Source organism: Petromyzon marinus, chromosome 19 (assembly GCF_048934315.1).
Source record: "Petromyzon marinus isolate PM22_M1 ecotype Great Lakes invasive population chromosome 19, UKy_Petmar_22M1.pri1.0, whole genome shotgun sequence".
In the NCBI taxonomy this organism is placed as follows: Eukaryota; Metazoa; Chordata; class Hyperoartia; order Petromyzontiformes; family Petromyzontidae; genus Petromyzon; species Petromyzon marinus.
The window spans coordinates 9,114,845-9,130,125 of record NC_133685.1 but is presented as its reverse complement, the minus strand read 5'-3'; the positions used below and the strand labels follow the sequence as shown (position 1 = coordinate 9,130,125).

Sequence of the window (15,281 nt, the reverse complement as noted above, 5' to 3'; positions counted from 1 at the left end):
GACAGAATTCAGTCAGCGCTTCCAAGATTTTTCTGTCATTGAGAAGGAAATCACATTGTTTGCGGCTCCGTTTTCAATGGATGCAAAAGAAGTGGAGGACAGTCTGCAATTATAACTGATCGTAATTCAGTGTGATGATTCTCTGAAGAATCAGCATTAGCTTCTCTCCCTACCTAACTTCTACCGGAGCTTGGAAAAGGCCAAGTTTCCTCTGATGAGACGCCACGCAAAACGAACGATGAGTTTGTTCGGCTCAACATACATCTGTGAGCAGGCATTCTCTCTGTTAACGCTGAACAAAAGCAAACTGAGAACCAGAACGACCGACAGCCATCTCCGTGACGTCCTTCGCATCTCAACCACCAAACTTATTCCTAACCTGCCAGCTATCCTTCAGACCAAAGCGCAGCATCACTGCTCCCACTGAGCGCAACATTCTTCCCATTACAGGTAAGTTAAAAATATACACAGTTTTCATTTGTTAATAAGCCAAATTACTTAATAAATTCAGTCAATTAAAGTTGATGACAATTTTTTAACTAACGTTAGTTGATGTGTTAACAAGCCCAATGATTTATTTGTGTAATAAGCTTTAAATATCCATATCCCCTATTTCTCTTCTTGTCTCTCCCTTCATACAGGACAATGAAGGGGGATCAGCACCCTAAGAACCAATCTGAGGCTGTCACTTAGAGAATGACCTGCCAACCTTTTTGTAAAAAATCAAATAAAAATCTACTAATGGGGAGCTATGATGGAGGCTTTTTTTCTTCAAACATGTTCAATTATTATCAAACATAATTTACCTGCATTTGATTGATTTTGCCAATATTAGTGCATGAAAAGTGAGGCAGTATACCTCACGTCTAGTGAGTGGCCCAGCCCTTCGTAAATTTTTCTGTATGTGGCCCTCGGGGAAAAAAAGTTTGGACACCCCTGTGTTAGAGCTTACATTGGGCTGTGTATACGATATTATACAATGTAGTTTAGATTGGAAGGTATAACATTGTAATGTATAGTAGCCTAGTTTATAGCATAGTTGTAACGCAACACAGGACAGAGCAGCGCATCGTGGCTGTTTCTCTCTCTCCCCCCTCCTCCGTTCCGAGCACAGATGGACTCGTCCGTCTGAACAAAGCTCGTCGCTTTCCGTGGTGCTAACGTTGAAAAGAAAAGAGAAACCGCCACTTTTTTCGACATAGAATTGTAATGTATAATGACTTATTGTTAGTAGCTCAGCTGATTGGAGAGTATATTGAGTTTATTGATAATATTGATGTAGTTTATTTTAGTTTTTTATCAGTTTACTATATGGTATTCATTATATAGTGTAGTGTATACCCAGTTACTTTATGTTAATTGTTCAACTTATTGAAGAATATATTGAGTACATTTATTATATTGATGTAGTTTATACTTAGTTCTTTCACATCGGCTTATTGTATGATAGTTGGGTGGTTGCAGTTCTTTAGCGTCAATATACTAAATGCCTCTGTTGATATGTAAACTCTGACTTTAACATAGCTACTTCCGTGACCAGTTACATGCCAATCCCTCACACTAACATCATGCTAATCTCCCAGTTACATGCTAATTTCTGACTTTAACACCCTGCTAATCCAACACATTAACAGAGCTACTTCAATGCTAAATTCTTCTGTTGATATGTAAACTCCTTTGTCAAGGCGCTCTGCTCCTCCCACCCAGCTTAAAAGACGCTGCCAAGCTTAGCAGTGTTCATTGAAGCGCTGTCGTCCCGACAGTTCTGTTCCTTCACCTGAAGAAGGCTACTTGTGTTGTGGCCGAAACGTCGTGAGAATTTTATTTTATTATGTTTTATTTTTATTATTTTATTTCCATTCTACGTGACTTTACCGAAAGTACCAAGAAGATGAAACACTGCTTCATCCTTAATCTTGATACCCTACTGTCCAGCCTCAGCACCAAATGTCTCAAAAGCTAAATCGTTATGGCTTTGGGTACCAGTGCATGAACGTTTTAAATAAAATGTGGTGGAAAAGAGATGATCAGGAAAAAGAGGTTGTCATGGGTGGGACGTGGACTGGATGGAACAGGGCAGGTTATTATTGAGCATGACGCAACAATTCATTGATTTCTCAACGAAAACTAATTATTACACTCACAATTAAAAAAAACGTTGAATAGTGCACGTTACAATCAATTATTTCCGAGACAAATTTGTTTATCACGCAATATATTACATATGAATTATTTGGCGGGACCCCGGAGTCCCGCAAAAATCAGGTCAATAATAATTATTTTTTTTCAGTCCGCCCACTCGTGATCCCGACAGCAACGCGCCGCCCACCCAGACTCTTGCCAACAAGCGCCAGCAGCAGGCGGCGATCGACACGATGGGCGCCACCCCACCGGCCAAACGCGAGCCCCGGGGGGCGTCCGCCGCAGCCGCCCTCCGGTCAGCCGTCGATCCTCAGCTTCTTTGCCAAGGCGAGCCCGCCGCCCCGCAGGCAGTGAATTTAACGTGTTAATGTAATTTTTCAACTTTTTACGAAACTTAGTGCCCCGAGTAGCTCTCGACGAGGCCAATCGATTGACCGCTAGTTTTGTTGTCGGTAAGGCAAGACTCGTGTCGCTACGCGGTTTTTCCCACCCCGGGGCAGTGATGGGACCCCGGGGTCCTGCCAATTGCTTCATATATTCACACGAATATAGATTTGTATATCCGCCACAAGTATTAAAATATCTATCTGTATTTTGAATCAAAATGCCAAATCGTGTCAACTCATCAAATCATCGATTGTGTAAATCTTGACAAACCTCTTCTCCGAGACAGTCATTGGTAATGGGCACCTAGAGACTGGAGACCAAGAGTAACACCCAATGCCAGATGCAGTCACATTTGCAAAACTCCTTCTAAACTGAAGACAGACTCACCGGACAAGAGTGAAAGGATCCCAAGCAGTGCACGATTCTCTTACCCAGAGATAATGTAGTTGTTCTCCCAGCGATAGCGCATCTCCAGCACAAACTCCTGCCAAAGGTGAGCCACTCCCTTGAGGCCGCCGTGCTGGTAGTTGACGGTGCATAGGCACAGCGCAAGTTTGTGGGTCAGGCTGTCAGCCGGCGCTGACTTGAGGCTGCGATGCAGAGTCTAGCAGGGCGATCAAGCGGAGAGATTGTGAGCGGTGCGCAGATGCATAAATACACACAGAGTATAAACAAAGGCAATATTCTGTGTGCAGCCAGAAAGACTGCTGGGGAAAGTACTGTTTTAATGCTCACCCCGAGCCCTCAATACTCTGATAGTGCGCTGTTTTTGAGTTGTACGCCTTTTGGCGTCTTCTGGTCCAACACCAATGGAGACTAGGCTCTAAGAAAAGCTGTCTCGGGTGTGGACCAATCAAATTCAAGGACAGTGCATATTATTATCAGAGTTGTCTCTTTTTTTGTTTGCATTTTGACAGCTTGTGTTGTGGTCATTGCAAACATGATGCCTTGAATAAAGGTGTCAGTTTTTGTGCCAGTTAAAAGGGTAAAACCTATTCCTAAAGTACTGTTTGCGAGCACCTACGAAGGCCGGGACAGCTCATGAGAGGGTGGTATGGTCACAACCATGCACGGCCACCTTTGTCTCCCCATTGCTGATATTTATACACGATAACAATCATTTAAGTCAGAGTCAACCTAGGGAAAGCCCAAGACCTCTTGATATAATCACCACTTGTGCTGGCCATGACCAGGAATCAAACTAGGGTAGTTGGGATAATATCAGGTAGTTGTGGTCTATGAATGCATACAGTAAGGTCACAGAGTACGCAGGCTCAGGGTATGCGGACCCGCTCATACGCGACCGACCCTGATTAATACTTACACTTGTGACTCGTACTTTCGCAACACGCACGGCGTGGGAAGCAAGGAGTCAAATCAGCGCCCGCCATCATGTGAATGCGTATTTGACAACATGTAACTGTATCGCCCGCACAAGAAACGAGTCCAAAAGATTTAGTGTTCTATCTGACGTGGATGCTACGGATTAGGGAATCATTTACTATACAGTACTGTACTTTATTAAACATTTATGTACATTTATATACATGTTACATACACTCGTATAGACAAACCCCAACTTACACGAATTTGCGCTTATGCGTGTGTACACGGATCCTAACCCCTGGGTACTGAGACCTTACCGTTTATGAAATTGTATACTTCACGAGACAATAGAGAAATATAAGAGAAAACAGATACACACAAGTGACCACACACTGCAAAGACTATTTTTACTGCACTACCATCCTACAGGCAACTTATTACCAGGCTGATTGGTATGCCGTGCACAGCAGCATATCACGTATGCTTGTGTGATCCACCAACCCCCGCCCCCCCCATATCACTTACCACCATTTCATCGTCTTCAGTAACTGGAGCTGTTGTGGCTGAACAAGTGGCTTTAGCATCTGGGCTTTCTGCCGACTTGTCAGCTGCATCTGGGAAAAGGTACTGCCACAGCACAAGAAAATGTGACGAGCAACAATTAGGGAACGCATCTGTTACGTGTAATAATTTGAAGCCACTATTCACACAGTGCTGGATGAAGCCCGTGCAGTATGAGTATGTTCAAGGAGACTTGGAAATTGCTTTAAAAACGACCAGAATGAGATAGGTAATGAAAATTGGGTTCAAATCCCATTGGGGGGGGGGGGTGACTCATCTATTGATGAAATTGGTGCCAAGCTATCAAAAGTTGAGTGGAATTTCCACTGCTAATGCCAACAAAAATGCTTTTTAGGTATGGAAACATTTTGAGTTTGGACTTTGATACGCAAAACATAAATGATCCTCCTATTATCCTTACAGACTGTATGGATACGTGTATTAGTGAGCACCCACTCAGATTGGCAAGGCACACGAGGGGACAGTATGGCCAGCACCATACATGCTAAGAAATCTTAGACACCATGCTAAGAAATCTTAGACACCATCGCTATCATTGAAGACCTGGTTCATCAAGGACTGCACACTGATGTACCCCCCCTGGTGAGACATTGCTTAACCAACACATACTTCACCTGGAATGGAATTTTCTACAAACAAACTGAGGGCACCCCAATGGGCTCCCCCCTATCTCCGGTTGTAGCCAACGTATTCATGGAAAAATTCGAAACTGACGCCATCCAGACTGCCACTCTACGCCCGACCTTATGGAAGAGGTACGTAGATGACACTTTTGTCATCTGGCCACATGGCCAGCCTGCTCTAGACCAATTCCGCGACCACATCAATTCCATACACCCAGCCATCAGATTTACCATGGAGGTCGAAAAAGATGGCAAACTACCCTTTTTGGATGTCTTAATTAAAAGGAGACCTGATGGTTCAATGAGCCACTGTCTACAGGAAAGCTACCCATACAGATGCTTACTTGAAACCGGATTCCCACAACCATCCATCCCAGAAGAACTCGCTCATCAAGACTCTATACCATAGAGCCCAATGCATTTCCGACCAGGAACGCATTACCAGTGAACTCAAGCACGTACACCAGGCTCTCAGAGCTAATGGTTACTCCGACTACACAATCCGCAAAGCCATCACTCCAGTCAGGAAGAAGGATCCTCTTGTGGAGCCACTAAAAACCATCACCTTACCCTACATTGCAGGGGTCACTAAAAAGATCTCCAAAATCCTGAATAAACACAAGATCCAGGTCCGATTCAATACAGTACATAAAATCCGTGATCTGGTTCCATCTGTAAAAGATGTTGTTCCAGACATACAGTACCCGGGCGTTTATAAACTAAAGTGCCTCTGTGGTAGTAGCTACATTGGAGAAACCAAACGACATATCTCGGACCGCATCCGCAAACGTAAAGCAGACTTGAAACACGGTAGGACGAACTCCTCTGCCGTGGCAGATCACTGTTATAATTCAGTGGGCTCACATGACATTGACTTCTCCAAGACAGAGGTTCCTTGCAAACCAACCGGCTACCATGAGATTCGTTCATGAGGCCATCCACATATACAAACACAGAGACAATTTCAACCGAGAAGATGGATTCTGGCTTAGTAACCATTGGAAAGATGTTTTAAACCATTTCGGTTCTTAATTAATTGTATTTTACGAGGACCTTCAGACCGCAGCTCTTTTGTTGGCACTGACTCTTAATACCTCTCACACCACGGTTAATGGTATGGTTCATAACATGGGAAGTATAACAGCGCCTCGCAGCTGTTTCTCCCCTCCTTCCTCCTCCGCTCTAACCATGGATGGACTCGTCCGTCTGAACGTAGCTGTCCGTGGTGCTGAAGTGGAAGGTAAGAATCCACCCGTTTTTTCACCATATAACATTGTGATATAACATTGAGGTAGTTTATATTTTAGTTTTTATTGGTTTACTATATGGTATTCATTATATAGTGTAGTGTATACCCAGTTAATGTTAATAGCTCAGCTTATTGAAGAATATATTGAGTACATTTATTATATAATGATGTAATTTAGAATTAGGTTTTTCACATCGGTTTACTGTATGACAGTTGAGTTGTTGCAGCCCCCTTTGGCGTCCATGTACGAGGTGCCTCTGTGGATGTGTAAGCTTTGACTTTAACATCTATTTCTGTGACCAGTCACAAGCTAATCCCTTAGCTATTTCAATGCTAAATTACTAGTTGCCTCTGTGGATGTGTAGGTTTTGACTTTAACACAGCCATTTCCGTGACCAGTCACAAGCTAATCCCTCAGCTATTTGATATGTAAACCCCTTTGTCAAGGTGCCTCACTTCTCCCAACCAGCTTAAAAGTCGCTACGAATCTTAACATCGTTCATTGAAGCTCTATCGTCCCGACAGGTCTGTACCTTTCACCTGAAGACGGCCGCTTGCGTTGTGGCCGAAACGTCGTGAGAATTTTATTGTGTTATTTTATTATTTTATTCTCATTCTACGTGACCTTACCGAAAGAACCAAAGAAGATGAAATCTTAGTCTCCCTATTTGCTGTTGTTTACACACTATAGCAAGCACAGTCAATCTATAGAAGGCCCAGGATCAGTATAGATACCACTTAAAACCCATGTAGTGCCATGCACTCACCACTACACCACTGCATAACAGCCACCATTCCACATTAAGTGTTGGTGGTGTTACCACCACAGGATTTATGCCACACTGGGTACAATTTAGACAGCTTTAAACAGGCTGTTGGGATGAAAAGCCAGAGATCTCCTGGAAAGCCTTCACAGACTGTTGGGGCAAGTGCTGCTAGCGAGCACATATGAAGGCCAGCACACGAAGGGGTGGGTGGCCAGCACCATGGAGCCTTGTCTCTCCAGTGGCGATGTTCACTCATTTGAGGCCGAGTCGATTTAGGGGAGGCCCCAATACCAGCTCAGATATTCATCACTGGTGTTGGCCGTGAGCGGGAATAGAACTCGGATCGCCAGGTTCGTACCGCAGCGCACTAACCACCACGCTTCCACTCGACTCGCATACATGCACCCATGCGCACACACGCGCAAATGCACACCAGCAGCATAGAGTTGAGCAGGGCGTTGGGGATGGGCGTCTCCGAGGCGCGAGGCCGGCGGCTGCGTATACGCTTGCGCGCGCCCTGCACCATGCTGCTCATGGAGGAGAGCGTGGGCATGTGCACGGGCACGGGCTCTGTCAGCCTCTGCAGCGCCTGGCTGATGTCTGCTCCCTCTGGTGATGGGGGCGTGGAGTAGGCAGCAAAGACAACAAGAAAGGGCAATTAGACATCAGGATCGCCACCTGGCCGCACGCACCACTGACGTGACACCTTCAGAACAAAGGGACAAATTGTGGCCATGTTGGTCTTGACCATAACGTGCATAGCAGCTGAAAAATTTAAACCACACTCACAAATAGTTGCACTGTCAAATGTTATATCAGTTTCAGCAAATACCTTTGGCTTCATCGTCGAAGACCGCCTTCCCCAGCAGCTCGTCGGTGGATTCTTTACGATGGCACAATGAGTGGAACTCGTACAGAAAGTCCCCTGTACCAGAAAATACAAAGAGCCTCTATGAATGAATTCTGCGCTTGTGACTAACAGCCCACATCACATAAACAAATACTCAGTACAAAGTTGAGAGGCTCCATTAAAAGGATGACAACACAAGAACACAGCCTGTTTTTAATTAGCAGAAAGTTGGTGTAAATTATGTAGAAGACATGTTTTTATGAGCCCAGAAACGCTATAAAACGTGTAGCTTTAGGGAAGTGATCTTCTCCAGTTTTTAGCCATAAGCCAGCTGAAAAAACAATAAATCTGACATTTTTACGTCCTGAAGCTTCCTTTTTTCTTCACATTTCATGGCAACATGGTTACATAGGCTCGAGAATGTTTTAGCCTTCTGCAGAGAAAATTATGCAAATGTGGAAAGTGTCACTTTGACAAAATTATGTTCTTGTTAAGCAATGCATAAAAAAATATATTTTTTTAAGAGAAATGATAGGTAAAGCCTCATATTTTGGCAAACATAAATCACTATGGGAATATAGCCATGGACTAACTTACTAAAAGGCAATGTGGGCAAGTGGCCATGTTCAGATTTACTAAAAAGCAAATGAATGCAAACTGGCATATATCAACTTACCCTGTTACCACTGTAAACAAATAACCATGTAACACGTTGACCAAACATCTTTGGTATGAAACATTTTTGGAGTTAAAAAACATAAGGAAGAAAAAATAGATCACCGATGCCTTTGTTAAAGCAAAAGAAATCATGTGGAAATGGGAAGGACACGTCATGAAAACAATTGACGAGAGAAGGTAAGACAAAATTACCTTTGGAGTGAAGACTGAGAGAAGGAAAAAGAAGCAAAAAAAAGTCAAGGGACAGACAAGAACTAAGCAAAGGAATGAAAGAATACGTGGGAGCCTTTGCCCAGCAGTCCGAAGTTAGAGGCTGATAACGACAACAATGACAACAGTGGGCATTCTGGGTAAACTGCCAAGTACCAACTTACCCAGAAGGCACTGTGGGTTATCAGCCATTCTCACTCGCACGGACCACTGAGGGGCTTGAACTGGGTCGAGATCACTGGACAGCAAGGACACAGAGGCAACAATGTCACTGTCAATTGTAGTAGTGCTAGGCTCTGAGAACAGGCAGACTTGGCTTGACAACACCAGGTTTCAGGATATTTCACAGACATAAAAAATAAATATATTTATGCTCATCAGACTTTCATGAATTAACCAATGATGTAGAAACATTTAATTGCAAAAAATAATAAAGCGCATCCCTCTCAAAAAAAACATTGGGGAACATTCATCTCCATTCGCAGCTCTAATTCAGCAGTCCCAATTCCACATTCCCATGACAGAAGACAGTTTATTTATAAACGAATCACTTGACTTCTCATACAGATGGATTGCGAACTGCGTTGAACAATGACATGAATTTTAATTGACAATCTTCTCACTGACCAAAGCACCGTCCCTTGCCACAGCACCACTTGGCAACACGTAAATACTCACCTGATATTTACAAGACAATCCAATGCGTGCATGCTCTACTTACGAGTAAACGTCATTGTCCACGATAATGTCTTCCGTTAGATGTGGCCAAGTAGCGGCGAGGTGCAGTTCACTGCCAAAGGAAGACCACAGGATCAATATGGGATGATAACTCGGAGGGGGGGGGAGTAATGCCATTATCTAAACACTGATTATTACAGTCTAGGCCAAATCTCGTAAACTTATCTATGATGCATCATCGTAGTGCTGCCCAGTACTGTGTGGACCAGAAGTCATCGTCATCAACATGATCTTCATCTTTATTCTTGGTTCTTTCGGTAAAGTCACGTAGAAGGGAAATAATACAACAATAGAAATAAAACAATAAAAGTATTTCCCTTCTACGTGGTGACTTTACCGAAAGAAGCAAAAATATGAATCCCTGCAGTCACGAAAGCTTTAAAATGATCTTCATCGTTGTCGTAATTGTCACCTTTGTCATCATTATTAATAATCTTCATGACCAGTCATCAGTCGTTACCATCATGGGAAAAAAAACACTAACTGGTATTTGTCAAAAACATCCCAATGCTGAAAATGTACCTGAAAACCACTCAATTTAGATTACACATAGCAACATCGCCCCCCCCCCCCCCAAGACTTGACATCTGAAAAAGAGTTTTGAGACTAAGCCTAATGGGAAACAAGCGTTATATGCTGGAACTGCCAAGAACCTGGATTTGACTGTTGGGCAGTTTAATCGTGACTAAACTAGGTCCTCAAGCTGAGTGAATTTAGTCAACCAATGAATTTGCACAATAAAAACACTAAACGAATTTACCAAAAAATACGTAGGAAACCGAACATGTTGATGTTTCATTAAGTAGATAACCAACATCGAAGTGTATCTGCTTAACCCAGCATGGTGCAATACTCATATCCACTGGCGACCCTTTGCAAAGGATAAACATTCCACATCCCCTTGTTCGAAGTCAGCCTTCTCCACAGGATAACCAACACAACGGTCCTCATTTCATCAAAGGGCACTCAAAAGGCAGCTCATCGTATATGCATTGCCACCCACCTCACAGGGTCTTCACACGCGCCGAAGGGCAGCTTGCCGAGTTCAAGAGCACCAACTTCGCCGCCGACCAGGGCATCAAAGTCTGCGACAAGCAAATCCGCGGCACTATACAGTTCACGTTCTTCAGAGAATGAGCTCCAATGTAACCATCATTAGGCTCTCGTTTAAAATAATTAATGTTTTGCTGACCAAATAAACTCTGGCGTGGCATTCAATTCCTTTAGCTGCCATGAACCAGCAGGGGACATTCCTCATAATCGTGATATTGTGTTGTGCACAAGCATATAGGACAAAAAAATAAACACATCGTCATCAAGTGCATTATACTAATAGTTAATTATATTGAAATGAGAAATTGGAACGAGAAATACATTTCTGCATGAATTATGTAAAAAATATAAATCAGGAAACGTTTTAAAAAAAATGATAGTTCTTATGAAGCCTCGTGGTATATAAAGTTCTTGATAAAACTCTTAACCACTCTACCTCTCTGGACTCTCTATGTGCTGCGCAGAAGGGCCATTGCTCGAAATGTCGTCAATTATAGATTTTTCTTTTAAAGACTGTTATTGAAGAATGTGTTGAGTTTCACAATTATCAAGGTAGAAGCCAGTCTCCCCACAGGATGACCAATGTTGTTTTTCCACTAAATGGTACTCGTTTTATCAACCACAGAGAAATTATGGGCCGAGATGATGTCCAAGGCTGGAGATCGCAACCTTATAATTTTGACTCCATCACTTTGCCACAGCGCTACCGAAATGTGGCATGTATAATTGCATAAAATGCCACGATAAAATAATGCTTAAACTTTACAATGAAATGGTAGAACCAATTCACAGTGAGTCACTATGTATAGTCGTGATCGTTATAATCACTCCTAAAAAACCTTAGCTCTGTAAATTAATACAATATCTCATTTGCACAGCACATCTCAATAACAAACTTCAGGTCATACACTAATCAAAATACCATGACAAATGCAGCCGAAATCACATATTGGGAGAAAGTCATATTCTTGTGGGTCTACTAAAAAAACACATCAATCGATACAAAAATGCAAATGTGTCCTTCGGTTCAAAAACATGAGGAGGAACTATGGCAATTGAACCTACAACTCAAGAGTATAGTGGCTCAGGAGGTCCCATGATGGCTCAGTAGTGTTCACAGCTCGGCTATCTGGCCATCACAAAATCTGATTATGATAATCATGATGAGACAGGTGGTAACAATGATGATAGTAATGATGCAGTAGGGTGAGAAGAGCATACCTGGAGGTGGCTGGGGCCATGAGTACTGCTGGCAGTCCTGCAGCACGTAGGTGAAGCGAATGCTGACACTCACAGGAGGTATGTGGGACAATGGGCAGGCCTGCAAACAGACACAACCAACATCAAGCTTAGTGCACATGCAAAAACAATAGATGTTAAACAATGAACTTGGCCCAGTAAAAAAAATTGCACAGCCAAATTCAGCAAATCATAGTATCGAAATACCACCACAGAGTGTCAGATTTGTCACAGACTTACAATTTTAGATTTGAAGACGTCCAGCAGGCCAGACAGGTGATTGTAGTGATTGGGCGCCTTGCGCAGGTGAACCATTTCGAAGTCCGTACGTACGCCGGGACCCTCGCACAGGCCAGAGAACATGCGGCGCCACTTCTGCTGGATCTGCACGAATACTGGCACCTGGCTGCAACAAAGACAAAGATCCCCCCTTATAGCCATTAACAGACTGTTGGGACAAGTGCTGTTGGCGAGCGTAGGTGAACCATTTCGAAGTCCGTACGTACGCCGGGACCCTCGCACAGGCCAGAGAACATGCGGCGCCACTTCTGCTGGATCTGCACGAATACTGGCACCTGGCTGCAACAAAGATCCCCCCTTATAGCCTTTAACAGACTGTTGGAACAAGTGCTGCTGGCGAGCGTCCATGAACGCCGGCACGGCAGACGAGGGCGTGGTTTGTCAACACCACGCCCGACAGCCTTTGTCTCCCAAGTGCTGATGTTTACACAGCACACTAGGTACTAAGTTAAGGTTGAGTCAACCTAGAGGAAGTCCAGGACCAGTTCAGATATATTTCACTGTTATTGGTCGTGTATGGAAATCAAACATGGGTTGCCGGGTTCGTGGTACAGTGCCCTAACAATTGCATTACCGCTTCCCAAATGGATGCAACACAAATTGTGGATGGAACACACGCACACACGCATATACAGAGACAAGAATGTTTAGCGATGAGTGTACACAGCTAGGCATAATCAAAATCAATAAATAGTACAAAAAAACTACGAATATCACAGGAAGCAATCACTATTGTTTGGAATTGATGTTCCTGCTGCTGTTGTTGCCGCTTTTGTTATTGATTATGTTAAAGATTATGCTACAACTGGTAAAGCTCATAGTGATGCGACTGGTGGTGTGATGATGATCATGTTACTAGACGTGAAGCTAATACAACTAATTACGTTGATGATTATGTTGATAATGAAGATTGTTACTGCTACTGCTAACAACAATGTGCGAATAACAATGCCCCAAATGGTAACAGTAATGTTGTTAATGTTGCTGCTGGTGATAATGTTCATAAAATTCTATGTGGCCCTAAGTATCTTCACGCTGGACCACCTACCAGCCCGTGTTGCCCAAAGCAATGCTGACAGAGCTCAGGAGCAGATTGCACTTGGATTCTGTGATCACAGCTTCAGAGGCAGCCGAGGGAGCAATGATGACAAAATTTCTCAGGCCATTCCTGCGGCAAATGGTAAACACACACAGACACACGTGTGAAGTAATGGTGACCAGGCAGACGTAAGGGCTGGGTAGATAATGGGACGAATGCCTGTGTTAGTGCAAAGAGTAAAAAATGTTGAGAAGTTGGCTCAAAGAAAAAATGCTCAGCAGTTTAAAGACAATTTTAACAAAACAAATAGAGAGGAAATGGTGTTCAGTATAGACTAAAGTGGAAGGAATTGAATCGGAAATACATAAAAGTTATTTGCGGCTCAAGCAAGAGCGGCAGGAGAGAATAAGGGAAGATATATGAGTTTGTTTTATTTGTATTTCGACACAATATTAATCCAAATTGCACTGAAATGCATTGTATGCAGCAGAATTAAGTGACATGGGCTTGCATGCGTAACATGTGCTCGAGGCCTTACCAGCGCACAAGGCAGTGAGCTCTGGGAGAAAAGTCATTGTCCATGGACACCAGGTCCTGCATGGCTTCGGGAAGAGCATCTGTCACAATTTCCACAACACAAGGTTTTTTAATTTATGGAACTTAACATTTATGATATAAGAACTTAATGTACAGTGAAACTAATCGCTATCAGCAATATATATATATATATCTGGGAGTGGTAAGGTGGTTAACATTTCACTTTTACAAACTGGAAATGGTAATCATGCAGAAAGGCAGTGGTGGATAACAAGTTCCAAATTTTTGCAGTGCAGGGTAATTGCATAATTTAAAAGGGTATCCTGCTCTACCTAGAGTGAGGCTGTGCTCCTTTCCTTTATCAGTCAAGAGCCAGTGGCGATAACTCTATATTCCTACATCCGGTGGCAATCTATTCATAAGACTTCTGGCCACTGGCTTGTTGCAATTTTTTTCTAAGTTTATCAACAATACAAGCACAATTGGAATTTGAACTCATTACAAATATATATTCTTGGTTCTTTTGGTAAAGTCACGTAGAAGGTAAACAATAAAATAATATATTTGACTTTCCGAAAGAAACAAGATTATGAATCCCTGCAGTCACGAAAGCTTTAAATCAAAATTTCATTACAAATATGTCGAACATCTTGCCACCAACATCACCCAGCTGGATATTTGTGCACAATGCACTACAAACACATACCCATTCTGTACTAATTCACTAATTCATACCCCCGCTGATTCAAGGTGTGGCAGCATCAACAACATTTTCCACGAATGAACTCTTAACCATTTTGACCACGATCTAAGTGTGTAAAGGGGCACTCTAATACCAGGGCACTTTGTACCATCATCCTCGGCAGCCTCGCCCCTGGCCTCCTTGCCGTCGATGCTTTCCTGCTTCAGGTAGTGGTGGATCACCGAGAAGCGGAAGTTCGCGAACATCACCTCCTCCGTCTCCTCCTCCCATGTGCCTGTCGTGTACTCCCCCTTGTGGAAATCACAAATTTCACATTTCATTGAGTTTACTGATGGAGGTACGATAGGCCCAGTAATTATAAATGACATAATTCTTATTAAGAACGAAATAACAATTGTTCACGTATTCCGCTAAAGGGGTCTCTCCTCTAGTTCTGTAACAGCATTCTCTCTTTGGTATGGTAAACGTGAGTTCTTTAATATACATTTTTATACAGGCCATTTTCTAACTTAGTCAATTCGAGCTACAACACAAAGCACACAATGCTCTACCCTTGCAAATAATGTCACAAGCTCTTTAAACATCCACTTTTAACATCACATCATGGCAAATCCTTGATAAATGGACACTTCTAAAAGGCCACAAGTTGCAAAACACTGTACACCACAACAACATTGTATTGTCAAGTCCTGCCTAAGCCAAGACTTTAAACAATGGGATTTTACGGAAAGAGGTAGTTAAACAACCTTAGAGGTCAGTGTCAACCATGGAACACTTGAATCTGGTGAAACAATGGGTATATTGTCTGATGCCGTGAGTCAAATTCTACTCAATGTAGTGTCATCAATGCTTAGCATT

General features: G+C 42.9%; 1 protein-coding gene across 2 annotated transcripts in view; it reads right to left on the bottom strand.

The window, feature by feature from the left end:
• RAB3GAP1 (RAB3 GTPase activating protein catalytic subunit 1) overlaps nucleotides 1-15,281 on the bottom strand; it is a 50,710-nt gene that overhangs the window by 31,310 nt on the left and 4,119 nt on the right. Inside the window, exons 4-15 of one of the 2 annotated variants that reach the window (XM_076068137.1) lie at nucleotides 14,572-14,713; nucleotides 13,722-13,800; nucleotides 13,193-13,312; nucleotides 12,085-12,250; nucleotides 11,827-11,926; nucleotides 10,556-10,637; nucleotides 9,536-9,604; nucleotides 8,979-9,052; nucleotides 7,909-8,001; nucleotides 7,510-7,685; nucleotides 4,381-4,482; nucleotides 2,961-3,133 (exon numbers count right to left, since the gene is read on the bottom strand). In XM_076068137.1, coding sequence (XP_075924252.1) covers nucleotides 2,961-3,133; nucleotides 4,381-4,482; nucleotides 7,510-7,685; nucleotides 7,909-8,001; nucleotides 8,979-9,052; nucleotides 9,536-9,604; nucleotides 10,556-10,637; nucleotides 11,827-11,926; nucleotides 12,085-12,250; nucleotides 13,193-13,312; nucleotides 13,722-13,800; nucleotides 14,572-14,713 — 1,376 coding nt within the window. Of the gene's footprint in view, nucleotides 1-2,960; nucleotides 3,134-4,380; nucleotides 4,483-7,509; nucleotides 7,686-7,908; nucleotides 8,002-8,978; nucleotides 9,053-9,535; nucleotides 9,605-10,555; nucleotides 10,638-11,826; nucleotides 11,927-12,084; nucleotides 12,406-13,192; nucleotides 13,313-13,721; nucleotides 13,801-14,571; nucleotides 14,714-15,281 lie in introns of those variants that run through there. The other variant, XM_076068136.1, reaches the window with a different exon arrangement.